The following is a 17,732-nucleotide window of genomic DNA, read 5'->3' on the forward strand; positions in this document are numbered from 1 at the left end:
TTTTCAAATTGTTTCTTGATCGTATTTATCGTGTAGCAACTCAACATGTCAAAGAACATGTAGGTTATGTACCAGGTAGGTACATAGCCACATACATGTGCAGGTGCACAGAGACACACACACACACACACACACAGATCTTCAGCTGGCTTAAGTTGTCATAGAAGCTACGTCTAAGAAGTCAGTGAAGCTATGCCAATTTACAGCAGCTGAGGATCTCCTCCACAGTATGTATATATAATATTTAATGTATTGTATAAGACAGAGTTAAGAATAGGAGGGCCATAAAAATTTGGGACATTTAGTTCAGTTATATTCTGACGTAAAAAAATGTAATTTTCACACAACGTTTCTAATTTGTCCCTGTTAGAGAAATAAATCAGATATTTAGAAAGCACTGAAAAATGACTATTAAAATTACACCAAAAAGAGAAGATCACTTTTCTTACCTGTTTTGATTTTGTTACTGTGTTGTAGGTATGTGACTGGTGTAAGCACATAAGACACACAAAAGAGTATCTGGATTTTGGGGACGGGGAACGAAGGCTTCAGTTCTGCAGTGCAAAATGTCTCAATCAGTACAAAATGGACATTTTCTACAAAGAGACACAGGCCAATCTTCCAGCTGGACTGTGCAGCACATTACATCCTCCAGTCGAAAATAAAGCAGAAGGTACTGGGGTACAGCTGCTGACTCCAGATTCTTGGAATATACCGCTAGCAGATGCTCGGAGAAAGGCCCCATCCCCAGTGTCTGCAGCTGGCCAAATTCAAGGCCCTGGACCATCAGCGTCTACCACTGCCTCTCCGTCTGACACTGCCAACTGCTCTGTCACTAAAATCCCCACGCCAGTTCCCAAACCTATTCCCATGAATGAGAATCCAAATATTCCACCAGTTTCTGTTCAGCCACCTGCTAGCATTGTGCCTCCAATTGGTGTCCCACCTCGAAGCCCTCCCATGGTGATGACAAACCGGGGGCCAGTTCCTCTGCCCATATTCATGGAACAGCAAATTATGCAGCAAATTCGTCCACCATTTATTCGAGGGCCACCTCATCATGCCTCGAATCCTAATAGCCCTTTGTCCAATCCAATGATTCCTGGAATTGGTCCGCCACCAGGTGGTCCCAGGAATATAGGTCCCACCTCCAGCCCCATGCACAGGCCAATGCTATCACCTCATATTCATCCCCCAACAACACCTACCATGCCTGGCAATCCCCCAGGGTTACTACCACCTCCCCCTCCCGGAGCTCCTTTACCTAGCCTTCCCTTTCCCCCCGTCAGCATGATGCCAAATGGTCCTATGCCTATGCCACAGATGATGAACTTTGGATTGCCATCTCTTGCCCCACTGGTGCCACCCCCAACCCTCTTAGTGCCATATCCTGTCATTGTTCCTTTGCCTGTACCTATCCCTATTCCAATTCCCATCCCTCACATCAATGATTCCAAGCCCCCCAATGGCTTCTCCAGCAATGGTGAAAACTTCATTCCAAGTACCTCCAGTGATGCAGCAGGGGCAAAGCCAACAAATAATTCTACGTCCCCTAGAGAGTCAAAGCAAGGGCCTTCTAAATCCTCCGACTCGTCACCTAGCTGTTCGGGCCAGTCCTTAAATCAAGCTCAAGTGGTTCAGGAGCATAGTAGAAATGAAGTTGTTGATTTGACTGTGAGACCTAGTAGTCCAATGAACAATAAATTTAGTTTTTCCAGTGTACTACAGGGTCCACAGGATGGTGTGATAGACCTAACTGTAGGGCACAGGTCTAGGCTACACAATGTTATCCACAGGGCTTTACATGCTCAAGTTAAAGTTGAACGTGAACCTAACAGTGTTGTAAATTTGGCTTTGAGTAGCTCAGATAAAAGGAACTGCAGCAACTGCAGGGACAATTGCAGCCCAATTGAAACAAAAATGTTACCTTGCAGCCACCCAGCTCACTGTGGTCCTGTCTCACTGGCCTCTGGCACTTCAGGACTAGAAACTAGTGCAGCAGTTTGCAATGTCATTGTGAATGGCACAAAGAGCACAGAGGGTTCTAAGAACTCAGAACAATCCCCAGAGCAGAAAAAGCCTCAACCTCAAGAAGAGCCAGCAGTGAGTGAGTTGGAATCTGTTAAGGAGAACAACTGTGCATCAAACTGCCACCTAGAAGGAGAGGCTGGTAAGAAGATGGGGGAAGAGCCCCTCACTGGGGGAGACAAGCAAGACCCCAACCTTAACAACCCTGCAGATGAGGACCATGCATATGCTTTGCGGATGCTGCCCAAGACAGGTTGTGTGATCCAGCCTGTGCCAAAACCAGCAGAAAAGACTGCTATGGCACCATGTATAATCTCAACGCCAATACTCAGCACAGGGCCAGAGGATCTGGAGCCACCATTGAAAAGGAGGTGTCTCCGAATTCGAAATCAGAATAAGTAAAGGTTTGTGTAACCACTACTGCCTTCTGTGTGAATAGAATGAATATCAGTGTTTTCAGGTATGATTCACACTCATATGGATATGGCGTTTGTAAAACAAAGAGAGAGATTCCCATTTATTAACAAAAAAAGAGAAAATATTATTATTTATGTTTTTAATATTGTCTTTGTCTTGTATCATCTTTGTATCTGTCAATCCTCCACCCATCGGCAGTGTCTTCAGCTTTGTGCTCACAGAACATTCCGCTATGGTGCTGGCTGTGAAGTTCTTGTGTTGTGTATGTCTGAACTCATGGATCTCTACCTATCACAAGTTCTAGGTCTGAGCAGTCAATCTGGTTTTAAATGTTTAACCCAATTGGGTACCGGCAAGTCATGTCCTCATGACCACAATGTTTAATTATCGTCATTCCCCCTCAGCAGAGCAGACCAACTCCACAGCTTGCTGCTAGTTCAGCGCATGATTACTCATTGTTTTGGTTAACCACAATCATATTACTCCAACCTGCATTCAGAGTAACACACTGACTTCAAGCTGGCACTGGTGGAGTTAAAAGCAGTGTAGGCCCTGGCTATGTTTAAGAGTTCTTTCTTGAGTTTTGATCCAGTGGGTATCTGTGCTTAGACCCCATCTCCCATTAGGGATCTTACCATCTTGTCTCAGGTTAACTGGCAGTGATGTTTATGTCCTGGTGGCCTCTAGGATGTAGAACTCCGCTCCCTTACAACCCAGACGCCTGTCTCAGTCCATCTCTCTCACTTTTAAAAGCATGTTAGCACTTCTTTTTCAAATTTATATTTTTTATTATGGTCCGTGACTGAGGCCAGAGGGCTCTACTGCAATATAAATAATAAATAATAATTCCACCCCACTGAGGTGAAACAGTAATCCAGAGGCAAAAACGTTCTGCAACCCATTCCCTTCAACCCCCCCAATTTGCTGAGTCCTGGTGACAAAACAGTACCTTTATAAAATTAATACTTTAATATATGTCTATTCTTGCTTCAAACGTGTGTGCACAATGTAATTGCATTTCCCTTAGATACATGAGATTGGAGAGGTTCTTTAAGAAAAAAAGGAGAGTGGTGGGTGTTACAAGAATCCATTCAGAAATCAAATACTGATGATTTGCTGGATATGGCTTGGTGACATGCCAAATTTTATTACAATCTGTAGAGTATTCCATAACCTCCAGTAAATCATATTTTGTGCTGTCCATTGTAGTGCAGTAATGACTCACAGAAGTTGCCATTAACAGCTCAGTATCCATTAACAATTAACATGTTGTGGTATCTGGGATACTGCAATATTCCTCTATGCTCATAATAGAGAATAAGTGCACAATCACAGACACTGGGATGTGATAAACGCTAACTTTTTATATGGGGACCACTGTATTTACTGTTCTTGCTCTTATACCCTTGAATACAGAATGAGCTCTCCCTTTGCTCACAAAGAGTTTTTTTCACGTATTTACTTATTTTAATGTCCACACTCGTTCAGTGAAATTGAACCCCTATCCTATGCTCAAGGCACACACTGACATTTAAAAATACACTTATTAAATGGACTACACCTGTAAGTTTCTTGGACCAATAATTAACGTATATAATAACCCAGAAGCTGAAAACATACTTAAGATCTTCCAGCCCCTCACAGCTAGGGAAAACAAATGGACCTTGCAGTATGCATATTATATTACCTTGCTATTAAAGCATCAAGATCTTTGTTGCAAACACTGCTATGCTATGGTCAGAGCTCATATCATAATAAATACTGTTCGAGCCAAACTGTATAATCATACACACAACTATGCTTTACATCGGAACAGTGCTTTGATCTATAGGGAATACTGCTGTTTGACTATCTCCCTATTAATTATTATCAGGCTAACCCATGCCTTTTGCATTAATCCCATTTACCTCAATCCACAGTGTCTACACCATGTTTATACCTGAGCTCAATTCACTTTAGTTTAACATCAGTCAGACTACCGCATCTTCCACAGTTAGGCACTCTCAGCTCAGAAAGCTCTGGCTTCATTCAGATGTTTATCTGTTTGTGGTGCTGACACTATTGTATGTGACATAACTTTGCATATAATATTCCACACAGAAACTGGATAACCTGAGCTCAGACAGACAGCACCCAAAAGACACAAAGAGGAACATTCATGAGTCAGTTGTTGTTTCCCCCACTTCTTAAATTCATCAAGCATCAGCATGTCTAGCATTGAAAACTATCAGTCAATTACTGGAATGAATAATCATTTTCCTGTTCACAAAGATGTGTATATATAGTTTGGTATTTCTTTTTCTTAGGGTATGGATTGTTTTTGTCACTTATTTTACTGGTAGGTTTTCAGTTCCCAGGTGTCTACAGTGCCTTTAAGAGTTGTGTGTAATAGCACAGAAAATGGTTAATGGTCACCTGTGACTTAAAAGAAAAAAGTTGCACAAAAGAAATGCAAAGGCAGAATCCATTTGTATTTCCAAAGAAAGAGCATAGCCCCAAAATACCCTATAGAAGAAAATGATGTGAATAGTCACCTCACTCCAAATGACGCCATAGTTTCTGTGAAATGCCAGCGGGTGCAGTGTTTCTTTAGAGCATATACAGCTAACCCACACAAACCTCATATTGGATTGAGATGAACCCTTGAAATGATTTGATTATTTAGCTTCACATAGAACCCAATGATGGGGCTAAACTCTCCTTTGCCACTGCAAATAAAAAGACAGCAATCCCAGGGGGGTGACGCCAGGTCTATGGCAGCTCCCCAGTCCTACTCTCCCGCCCCGCGCTCCAGCGTCAAGAAGCCCCTCTATGAACATTCCACGGGGGTGATGTTCCGTGGGTACAGAGTGGCTGAGCATGGAGAAACAAAACATTGTTGCCCAGCCTCTAACCCCATGCTCCATGGGCAATCACTGAATAATCACTGAATCACTGTTAATACCATCAACTTTAGCTTAATTCTTCCTCCTCGCTATGAATCCCGACTCCCCAGCAACATATGACAGTGGGACTGGGGCTGCCCATGGCAGTCCAGCTCCTCCAGAATGCATACTACCAAAGGCCTAGAGGATGCTGCTTCTGTGGCTATGGTTTAACTTGAATAGCACTGTTGCATTTAAGAGGAGGATAGGCCCCAAATATATTTGCAACCAACGTCTTGAGCTTTGTTCTGATAGGTATCTGTGGGTGTGAACAGAAGGCAATTCTGAGGCACATGGTCTCTGTGCTGATGACCCTAGCCACAAGCTCTTTTGCCCAACCCCCCTACCTGTTCCATGGTGAGGGTAGAGATAAAACCCACCTCCCTTGGCAATGGGATGAGGAAACTCCACACGTACAGACTCAGGAACACATGGAGCTTCCCAGTCCCCGTGCAGGAATAAGCTACACAGGGAAGGATTTGGTCCCTCATTTTTGATGACCTGGGCCCTGGCAGTTTAATTATTATGCTGGTCCCAGAATCTCATTAACTTGTTAGAAGAAACAGTCCTGAAAGCTCTCTCTCCCTCTGGCTCCTCTAATTGGGAAATCTGAACATATGTGACATAATATGTAACTTTTCCTGAATTTAGTTTCCTATCAAATTGTATTAATTGAGGAAAATGATCCAGATCCATCCATGATAGAGTTCTGGGCAGGCAGATAGAATGTGAGGAATAATAACATGGATGGCTGTAAAAAGGAATCAGTTCAAGTGTGACCTTTTTGGGCAAGTAGCCAACACTCTAGATTATATAATATACCAATTACTTGATTATTGGAAATGCTAATCAGCAACATAACCCTCCATGTTAAAGTTTAGCCTCTCCATTAGGGTGTAGACTGTCAAGCTGGTCTAGCTTGATGCAATTCAAGAAACCAGCTAAAAACCCTCAGTGCCAGCTCCGCAGTGCAAGGCAGGCATGCAGCTCATGAGAGGAATATTTTGCTGGGTGTAATTGTTTCAAATTTGAATGGCGTGAGCTTTCTAAAATTAGCAGTGATAGTGTTGGCCGCATGCACATAGTACATCCAGGCAGAATCATTTTAACCCTACAGTTTCAGTGTAAGTGGTTTTTAAGGTGAACAAGTTAAAATGCTACAGACCATTTGGCTTTCATATAATACTTCAGGTAAATTGAACTATAAAATTAAATGGCACACATGGCTACACTCAGAACTAGCTCCTACCTTTGTGTGTGTGTGTGCGCACACAGGTGCAGAGGTGGGGGAAGCTGAGGTGGGGGCTTCTTACTCCGTGCAAGCAGAATAGCTTTGTAGCTCTACGGAGAGAGCTAAGAGCAGGCCAACTACTGCTCTAGCCCATGCACCTTGTCCCCATGGGCTCACAGTCTGCTGAGTAGGTCATATACTTAGTCCTGCAGCTGGCTAGTGCCTATGTTGTGGTCATAATGACACACATAGCGTAGAACGCTTCTTTTCAGGGCCAAAGTCATATGTATCCCACTATGAAATCCCCTCCTCCCCCACTGGCCCAGCACAAGAAATCCTGCTGTGGGTCGTGGGAATCCTGAGACAGAGAACATATATATTAACCTTTCTGCTGTCTAATAGTTTTCTATGACACCCTCACTGCAGCATCTCTGTGTATCTACCAGCATCCTGTTCTCCCCTCAATGCACTGACCATGATAGGATCGGGCCCTACATGTCAAACAAAAACATATTTTATGTGTCTAAATGGTTCCTGCTAGTTATCTTTGTTGACACAGCTCTATAGGCCAGATTCACAGCTGGGGTAAACTGATGTATCTCCACAGGCAAAAGCTGTTCCAAAAATAACTCCTATACCTGGCATCTTACCTGATTTTTAACAGTCGTTCTGGGGGAGACTGTTTACATTACAAACACGTACATGTTTGCCTGGAATTGAAGTTCAGCCCTCAAGAAATGCCTGATACTAACAATGCCTAACTAACAATGCCTGATTCTTACATTTGTGAATCACCATGGCAGATAGCACTCAGATATATTAAATTAAAGGAGAGTTTCCCAGAGAAATGATTCTCTAAGTGGTGACGTACTTGGTACTAGATTTCAGTTCCCACATCTTAGACTGTCAGGCTTTGCGTCCACTAAATTCAGCCTGCATGGGAGTAAAGTAGCAGACCACGGTTCAGACCCTCAGTTGTTGTAGATCAGCATAGATCTATTGAAGTCAAAGGACCTATGCTGATTTATACCAGCTGAGGATCTGGTCCTTTTACTCTTCCACAGAATCGACTGCCATAGGCCACAATTTTCAAACATAAAACCATGCTCTTGAAACCATAATTAGCCACCTACGTAAAAATGACCTGATTTCCAAAGGTGCCAAGCACCTGCACCTCTTTTCATACAAATTACAATTCCTCAGCTGGTGTAAATTGTCATCTCTCCTACTGAGCGAGAACAATTAACACAGGCCGGGGTTCTGGGCCATGTAGATTTAAGGCCACTTGGGATTTTCAAATATTTCATGACTGGGACCACTGACTTCAGCGGGGTTACCCCAAAGGTTACTTTGATTGCTACAGATGTAATTGTTCTCTGTGACCTTTCTGAGAAGAAGCTTATTTTAAAAAAACAAAATGAACACCACGTTCAAAGCACACATTAAGCCGATATGACCCCATATGCACCACATGTGAAACGTGTGCATCCCAGGAAAAGAGAAGAAAATCCATACTTCTTTTAGGAAAGAGAAAACCAATGACTTGATCCTGCAAACCCTTGCTCATGTGAGTAGGCCTCATTCAGATGGATTGTAAACAATATGGTTACTCACATAAATGATTCTGATATCAGGCCCCAAAGAAATAAACATTTTCAGACATTTAGGACCTGATTATCCTCCCTTTTACATCAATGTAAAGCAGAAGTAATTCCATTCAGTAGAGTTGGTGTAAAATGGATATGAAAGGAGAATCAAGCTCTTCATTTTGTCATTTACTCTTGTACTATTTGGATACAAGGTTTCTGTATCACAGGGAAAGTTTGGAAAAAATCACAGCTCATGCTCAAATGCAGAAACCAGAACAGGCAGCTGTTCTGAAATACATTTATGGATCTTTACCATAAGAACTGAAGGCTCTTGCAGAAACACTGTCAGAAATTATGAAGTTATTATTGCCTTCATATGCATGAGGAGAGACTAAAACAACGATTGAAAATGTCCATGCAAAAGTCCTGACCTATGGGGAGAGCTGGCCCTAGGAGTTCACATTATTAGGAGTGCCTCCCAAAAATCCTGAACTTGAGTTGAAAACCAGAAGAAACAGTTGTGCAAGAGATGGACATAATTAAATATGGAGCACTAGGATTTAGGAAATTCCATTTTAAAATGCAAATGCATATAAAAAGTAAATAAAAGATTCATGTGAAGTAGCAATAATGTCTTCCCAGATTTCTGGCCTGGAAGGTCTTGAACTAATTGTGACAGAGCCCCATTTACGTCTAAACGCCAGGTGACTGTCCTTGTCTATCATTAGACCCCATCCCACAAAGCATTAAAGTTAAACACATTCTTAACTGCGTTACCAGATTGAAGCCTTGCTACTCCGTTGTGCTCCTCATTGTACATCAGGTCATTTGTATTCTTTTGATAGTGAACTATGTTATACTCACATGAAAAGGGCTTAGTGTTGGGAGTGTATTTGCTGATCCCATGAAAGCAACAAATCAAGTAAACATGGAATCTGTACAGAGCCAGCAAATCTAAAACATTTGCTTCCAAAAAAAAAAAAGCGTATTAAATCTATGGACCTCATCCTGCGAGAGGCTGAGCACCCTCAACTCCCGCTGCCTCCTGTGAGAGTTGAGGGTGCTCAGCAGTTTACAAGAGTAGGCCCCATCTCAGTCTCATTTGCATGGATTTGCTTCCCCAGACATATTTTTGGTATTTGAAAAGAATGGTATTCCTGTACAACATGTGTCTCAATTTGTAATAATATCCTTCCTGCGGCTGGTTTAGTTTTCCAAGTGTTTCTAAAATGTTACTGTCTTAAATTTGAGCCAACCTACAACAACAAATTATCTAGATACAAAGTGGCTGAACTGCATTTGTTGGAAGAACACACCCCCCCCACCCCCACCCCCCGCTACATGTCATCTTCCAGTCCTTGTTTTGGACATTCAAACTGTGTAATATAATCATCCTCTATGGAAGCGTATTTTTTTTTAAAGTTGTGGAGATTGGGTGGTGTAGAAGGAAACAACTCTCTGGTTCAGATTTCTTTGTAAAGTTCTGCAGCCCATCAACAACGTATTGATATTTTAAACCTATGTTTAAAGCAATTTTCAGCTATTTATTTGGAGCCCTTGTGGCTAAATGTAAATCTTAATATTATTATGATTTATTGCGTGCTCATGCTTCAAATATTTATATGCTTTTATGATCCACTTGAGCTGCCCTTTTTAAGTACTTTATCCAAAAACCCCTTTCCCACAGGAATTCTGTAATCTAGTGATGTCCGAATACTGATACAGAAGAAGAGGTACATGATGAGGTCACTACAGACTTGAATGCTGTCCCCTACTTTCTTAGTTCAATTAAGATGCAAATTTTCCATTATACAGCAGTAGTTTACCAATTACTGCTGAACCAGCGATAAAAACATTGTCTCTATATTTGTAGAAAAGTTTAAACAACAGCAAACTCTGCAACAATTACTGCTAGTTTAAACTGTTACCAGTAATCACAAGGGACACTCTAAAGCCGCTGGCACTGCACCTGTAAAATGTTCCAGCTACAAGCTATTTGTTCCATACATTCTTGATTGTTATCCCCTCCTCTGCCATAATCTGCAAGACTTTTTGGCTACTTGAGACCCTATCCTGCACCCATTAAACTAGATAAATGGAATTCTATTCTCAGGATTTGATCCTGCATGACTGAAATGAATCAGAGCTTTACGAACATTAGTGGGAGATGGACCAGGCCCTTACATTGGTATAAATCAGGAAAAATTCCACTAAAGTCAGTGTAAAACCAGAGAGAGATCAGAATCAGGCCCCGTGGTTGCAGCCTCAGGGTCTTGACTACAATGGGCCTGATTCCTCAAACGCTTGCCTGTGGGAGTAGGCCTTACACAGACAAGTAGTCCCACTGGCTTCAGGGTGGCAACAATTTGCAGGATCAGGACCTAACAGTCTTTGTTGTGGCTGCTGTATTTTAATTTGCGTATTTAATATTAAGAAATCCAAAACATAAGTTTTTTAAAATGTCTCTTTTAATATAACCCAAGATCTTATAATTTGTGTAAATGGAGTCAGAATAGGTAACATTTGTACAGAAGCAGTAAACAAGTCAACACACACGGAACACTTCTGTAGGACTTTTCAAGCATTAACTAAGGAGCCCTCACAACAGCCCAACAAGATAGCTCAGTATTATTTCCCCCATTTTACAGACAGGGAATCTGAAGCAGAGGGGCAGATTCTGATCTCATTTACACTGCTGTGACTTGACTGTCTTCACTCCCACCTACCAGCTTCTATGGCACTCCATGTGTAATATTTTATGCAAATAAGCTAGATGCAGCTGACATATTTGCAAATAATTTACATATGACCCTAAACTTCAATTTACAGTCAACACACCCATCCCTGAGCAAGGGGCAGAGCGCTGCGTGCACAAACCTTGCAGGTGTCGCGTGTATGGGTGTGTGCTCAAGTGGACTTGGGCAGGGACCTCAGTGGGGATGTCTGCGGGGCAGCTGGGGCGCTCTCTAGCCCCTTCTCCTCACCTTCTGCCTGCTGCTGCCGCCTCTTCCTGCTGCTGCCAGCTGCTCCTCCTTGCTCCTTTCCCACTTGGCTCCAGCACGGAAAACACCCTGAGGGGAGCGTGCTCAGCCCTGGTGCCACAGCAGCTCCTGGAGGCCAAAACTGGCGATAACAGGCCAGTCCTGCTGAACACATAAGGTTTCAGCAGAGCTGGGGGAACGCTCCACATTGCTGCCAAATGTGGCAGGGTTGCGACAGAAGCGTGACTCTTGGCAGCCTTGCTTCAGTGCTGTGACATCAAACAACCTCCATGTAAACGAGAACAGAGCCTGGCCCAAACAGGTTAAGTGATTTGCCAGAGGCCCCAGAATAAGTCATTCTTACAGCGGAGATTAGAAGTGCAGAGTTTGTCTGCTCTTACCATGGCCTAGCTTTTATGCTACTGGCTTATGTGTCTCTCAGTGTCACCAGAGTATAAGCCAGTGGGCCCCCTTTTCAGCGATCAGTGGGAGATGGGGAGTGGGGAGGCCACAAATGCTGATTTTTTAAAAGTAAAACTGAAAATGTTGTGGAGCTTCATTAATCTTTTGATCATTATCTGCAAAGTGTGTGAAATTACACAAAAATGGTATTAAATGAGAATTGGCTAAGAGGAAAAGATTTTGCTTGTTTGTAGGAGACAGGGTTATTAATGTGAGAGGGTAGGAACACAAATTGTTATATGGAGTGGATTTGCCTCAGCACAAAGAACTTATGTAGGGCCCTATGCACTGTTAAACTCTGTTTTAAGGATTTAAGAGAGACACGGGAATGGGATGAATTTTACCCTAGGAGTGCACCAAGGAATGAACAACAACTGTAAGGAGGGGGCGGGATGGGGACATCAGACATAAGCAACAATAATTTTTGAACTAGCCATAGTTCATCTATATTGATAGAAGTAGGTAGTAATGAATATAAGTGTAAATCAGAAGTTGGGAATTGTGGAAAATTGAATAAGGGAAGCAAAGGGACACAAGAAGAAATCTATGGCCAGCAGAGTTAAGGACATTAAGGAGTTTTTAAAGTATATTAGGAAAAAAAAATCCTAACAATAGTATTGGTCCATGGGAAAATAATAGAATTATCCATAATAATGCAGAAAAGACAGAAGTGTTCAATAAATATTTCTGTTCTGTATTTGGGAAAAAATAGATGATCTACTCATATCATATGATAACACTCTTTCCATTCCGCTAGTATCTCAGAAGGATGTTAAATGGAAGCTACTAAAATTAGACATATATAAATCAACAGGTCTAGATAACTTGCGTCCAGAATGTGAAAAAAAAAAAAAAAAGAAGGCAGATGAGTTCACTGGACCATTAATGTGAATTTTCAGTAAGTCTTGGAACTCTGGGGAAGTTCCAGAAGACTGGAAGTTAATGTTGTGCCAATATTTAAAAAGGGTAAACACAATGACCTAGATAATTACAGGCCTGTGAGGCTGACATTGATCCCAGGAAACGTAACGGAGAGGCTGATATGGGACTCGATTAATAAAGAATTAAAGGAGGGTAATATAATGAATTCCAGTCAACGTGGGTTTATGGAAAATAGATCCTGTCAAACTAACTTGATATCTTTTTTTGATGAGATTATAAGTTTTGTTGATAAAGGTAATAGAGTTGTATAATAGACATCTGTAGGGCATTTAACTTGATACTGCATGCCATTTTGATTTAAAAAACTAGAAAGATATAAGCAAACATGGCACACATTAACTGGATTAAAAGTTAGCTACATGATAGGTCTCAACATATAATTGTAAACCAGGAATCATCATTGAACGGGTATGTTTCCTGTGAGGTCCCGCAGGGATCAGATCTTGGCCCTATGACATTTAACATTTTTATTAACATCCTAGAAGAAAAAATAAAATCATCACTAATACAGTTTGCAGATGACACAAAAACTGGAGGAATGGTAAATAATTTAGAGAACAGGTCACTGATAAAGAGCGATCTGGATTATTTGGTAAACTGGGAGCAAGCAAGCAATATGCATTTTAATATGGCTAAATGTAAATGTATAAATCTAGCAACAAAGAATGTAGGCCATACTTATGCAATGGGGGTCTCCATCCTGGGAAGCAGTGATTGTGAAAAAGATCTGGGGGTCTTGGTGGATACTCAGCTGAAAATGAGCTCCCAGTGTGACACTGTGGCCAACAAGGCAAATGTAGTCCTTGGATGCATCAACAGGGGAATCTTGAGTAGGAATAGAGAGGTCATTCTACCTCTGTATTGGGCACTGGTGCAACTGCTGCTGGAATACTGTATTCAGTTCTGGTGACCAGAATTCAAGAAGGATGTTGATAAATTGGAGAGGGTTCAGAGAAGAGCCACAAGAATGATTAAAGGATTAGAAAACCTGCCTTATAGTGATAGACTCAAAGAGCTCGATCCAGTTAGTTTAACGAAGAGAGGGCTAAGAGGTAACTTGATTACAATCTGGAAGTTGAAACTAGATAAATTCAGACGGGAAATAAGACCATAATTCTTTAACAGTCAGAGTAATTAACCGTTGGAACCATTTATCATGGTGGATTCTCCATCACTGACGATTTTTTTAATCAGGATTGGGTGTTTTTCTAAAAGATCTGCTTTAGGAGTTATTTTTGGGAAGTTCGAAGGCCTGTGTATACAGGGGTTCAGACTAGATGATCACAGTGATTGCATATGCCCTTGGAATCTATGAATCTTGGCTGAAATCTGTGTGTCTGCCCTCCTGATCTTAATAACACAAAACCATGAGGGAGCACAGAAGTGAAAAGAAATGCACGTCAGCAAGAGCAGACAAGAAGCTGATCGCTGATGTTAAAAATGTTTTAAGTTTAAAAAATAATTGCTCCCTGCCAGGGCACTGCAGACTGTCCAATGGACCCAATCTCAGCAGTTCTGGAAAACAAAATGCAGTCCTAAATAGAAAGCAGAAATGCCCTGCCCCATGGATGTGGACCAAATTAAAAAATAATAACCTAAAGCTGACCCAGAACATGTTATGGCGTGACAGTCACACCATACCCAACCCCCACTCCATGGAACCAAACACAGGGCCAATTTCTGCTCACTAATGCACACATGTGAATCTGTTCTCATTGGCTTTAAAGGAGAGCTACATATGCATTCAGGGCTCAATATTTATGAAGGTCCCTTTGTGTTTGGGGCCGCATGTGTGTAGGCTATAAGGGGGGAGAAGAGATTCCATTTATCCTCTCCATATGTTCCCTTACCTCACCTGGAGCTGGGAGCCATGTATATAACATCCATACAGTGTGGTCCTATCTGTCTTTGTGTTGCAGTAGTCACAGCTGCTCATTAGAACCGTCTCAGAGCAAAAACCAAAGCAATAAAAAAGGGTAGCAAGTGCTATTGCTAGATAAACAAATGTTCAAAAGTTACCACAGATTTTGAGTGCCTCCATTTTTCGATATTCAGCTTGCTTTTCAAAGGTGCCAAAGACCCACAAAATTCCCATAGCAGCATATTGTTGTTCAGCTTTGAGGTGCTATTCAGCACCTGGCCTGACAGTGTAGAAAAGAGATGAGCCTCCATCTCAACTCTCCTTTCTTTGGGTGGGGTGAGGGGCTCAGAGCAAGATGCTGTTGTTCATCTGCACCTGCCCCCAGCCTCTTCTTTTCACAGAGCAACATGTGTGACTTTTTTGGCAAAATATTCTCATTTTTTTTCTTCCCTCTCCTTTACCTGTTGTGTCCCTGGTTTTATCTGCTCTTCCTTTCCCTCTTTTGTTTGGTAGGGATTTCTCCTCCTTACTCTTGGATTGTAGTTCCTGTATGAAAGGTGTGAAGTGCAGGAGTGCTGTTAAGAGTGGCCAATGGTCTCACCTGGCAGCTCTGCTGTTACCTTTGGTACCTGTGGGTGGGATTTCTCTCCTATTGCTCTTCCATAGGACTTGCTCCCTGGTAAATTTGGAAGAACTGCAACCACTGCCTCCTGTTAACTCTCAAGTTCCTGTCCAGAGTGAGGGACTCTGTGGGTTTTATTTGCTCCATTTTTGCCAGTGATTTAGTTGACTTTTGACATACAGGAGTACTAGTAAAAGTCTCAGCTGTATTTCTTGGCTCTAATCACCTGACAAGGGTCAGGCGAATAGCCTTGTCAGATGGCAGCAGCCGATATTTACAAATTCCAGTCGTTAATTTAACAGTATACCCTAGTCCAAATGGATAGACTAAATTAGGTTAGAGAAAAAGGTCCAGAGTTAGACCTAGTTTAACCTGGTGCAATTTCACTGAAGGCTTTTCTAGGAATAGGTGCAGATCTTAGACAGAGAAGCAATAGTTAGCAGTTGGCATCCTTTCTCCTATTCTTTCCCAGTTTCTCCCAGAAAGTTCTTCCCTAAATATAAAATTGACAGAGACCATTGCATTATCTACAGGCAAACTCCAATGTATCTGTATGACAATTCAATATCACAGTTCCCTTACGACAATACTGTCTCTAGCCCTGCTCGGCCACACAGAGTAAGTCCCATGCATCCCTGTTTGGATTTTAAGGTCTGTACAGGTTAGAGCTCCAACTGCCAGGAGTGGGAGGCCAGGGGCTGCATATCTGACCCATTGTTAACAAAAGACCCAGAGTTTGCAGGACATGAATGAAAAAAAAATACCCTTGAAGTTAATGGGAATTTGTCGTGGTAAGAACTGTGTAAGGAACTCTGAATTTGAGCCCAGCTAACTTTCTCCTTGGGTCCCCTCTGAAATAAAATGTCAGAGCTCTGTGTGCAGAAATGCTTCCCCCAGCTTTAGTGATGTGGTGCCTTTTCTATAATGTCATGGAGAGGAAAGATAAATCACTCACTGTTCAAAGGGGAAGGTTTTAATGGTAAAGCTTGAACTACTTGGAGAGTTGCTAAAAAGCACTGAGCTATTACAAATAACAGATGACCCCAGCGAGTTTACAGGGCTGAACATGCTCTCATGCCTGCGTCAGCTGCACTCCTGTGGTTATGACTTCAGCAGAGCCTCCCTGAGAAAATTATGGGCTTGCCTTCGCCCTGGGGCCATTTATGAACCAGGCATCTTCTGGCGCATCAACAGCTTTCATGTTCATTGCCTGGTTGAATTAAGTACTGTGTTAAAAGACGGAAAACTCCGCCAGCCCACATCAATGATCACCCGGGACTAAGCCTAATGCTCAGTCGCCATATTGTTTCTGAACAATTTGATGCTGCGGTTGGAGTTGAAGACTGAAAAAAGTAAGAATGACAAAAATTGTTTTCCGTTAGTGTTTTATACCCTCTCACTATGTATATAGGTGTGTAGTGTTTTATATCACAGAGCTCTCAGCTCAAGGGTCTAAGATGATCACAAACTCTATTGTAACTGACTTTCTGCTTAGGCTGACAGCAAGGTATGAACCCAGGAGGACCTTCAGTGCTCAAAACATGAGCCTCTACTGCTTGAGGTAAAGGGCTATAGCTTCATTAATTAGAGTCAGTAGTTGATCCATAAACCTCTTATGTGGACTGGCCACTAGACAGGACAAACTCCTCACTCTGCTAGTCTGGGTTACAGTATTATGCAAGGAGTTTTATCTTCTACCTCTCCTGCATGCCTATTCCCTACCTGTAACTTCATCTCAAAGACTATAAAAGTAAATAAGCTACTGGGTATTTTCTTAATTCTGTAAAACAGTCCCAATGCATTGGGTGCACACTGAGACAATCTTATGGCTTGGACTCCATTATTCTCTAAAACCTTAGAGGGAAATCCTAAAGCATATTATCAGTCTCAGTATGTGCACTGGGCAACATTTTCCTCCTCAGTCCACTTTGTTGTTCCCTTACCTGCAGTGTGAATTTCTCTGATACCCTATGTCTCTGTACTTATGTCCCATGCACAACTCCTGTCGTCCTCATGGCAAAGAGTGGAAGAACCATAAAGCATATTCAGGGCTGCCACAGAGCATGGTGCCAGCAGAGCTGCCCAGGTCATGGGGGCACTACAGCTAGTGGGAGGTTTAATATGCATGTTTCAATGCCACATGGTTGGGAGAGTGAGCAGCAGCTAGAGATCTCTGTGATGATAACTGAGCCCCTTGGGAAAGGGAGGTATCTCCCTGTTTGGTGCAACGCTGGGCTACATCACTGCTCCCTGCCCGTCCGTTTGATAGGTAATTTTGACCCACCGTTCCCCTAATTCCCTCCATAAACACTAGTTCTGCACTTCTGCATACACTGCCTGCTCCCCTATTCTATGCCTCCACCCTACTCTCATGGAAATGAACTCACTTCATCCTCAGCTGGCATGGCATTTGCATGGGGTGGGGTTATATGGGGGAGAGAAAGTATTATGCTGCATCTTGGGGCTTTCAGCTGGGAGCAATCACATGGCTTTGCAAGGGGCCATACATTTGCCTGAGTCAGCCCTGTTTATATAATTGTATAACTGAAGAGGTTGGCAGAAAGGCATTCTAGGTGAGAAACCTGGGTTCTGGCCTCTCTTCTGCCTGCTCACCAGAGCCTGGAGTTGCTGATCTTCAGGACACATGGTCAGGCACTCCTCTGGGAAGACTGAGT

At 42.4% G+C, this 17,732-nt stretch overlaps 1 protein-coding gene across 2 annotated transcripts in view; it reads left to right on the plus strand.

Moving 5' to 3' along the window:
* SOBP (sine oculis binding protein homolog) overlaps positions 1-17,732 on the plus strand; it is a 137,479-nt gene that overhangs the window by 116,967 nt on the left and 2,780 nt on the right. For both annotated transcript variants that reach the window (XM_084622819.1, XM_084622818.1), the window contains one exon: positions 478-2,432. In XM_084622819.1, coding sequence (XP_084478945.1) covers positions 478-2,430 — 1,953 coding nt within the window. In that variant the 3' untranslated portion in view covers positions 2,431-2,432. The remainder of the gene's footprint in view (positions 1-477; positions 2,433-17,732) is intronic.

This window comes from Lepidochelys olivacea (genome assembly GCF_965140295.1).
Source record: "Lepidochelys olivacea isolate rLepOli2 genome assembly, chromosome: 3".
NCBI lineage: Eukaryota > Metazoa > Chordata > Testudines > Cheloniidae > Lepidochelys > Lepidochelys olivacea.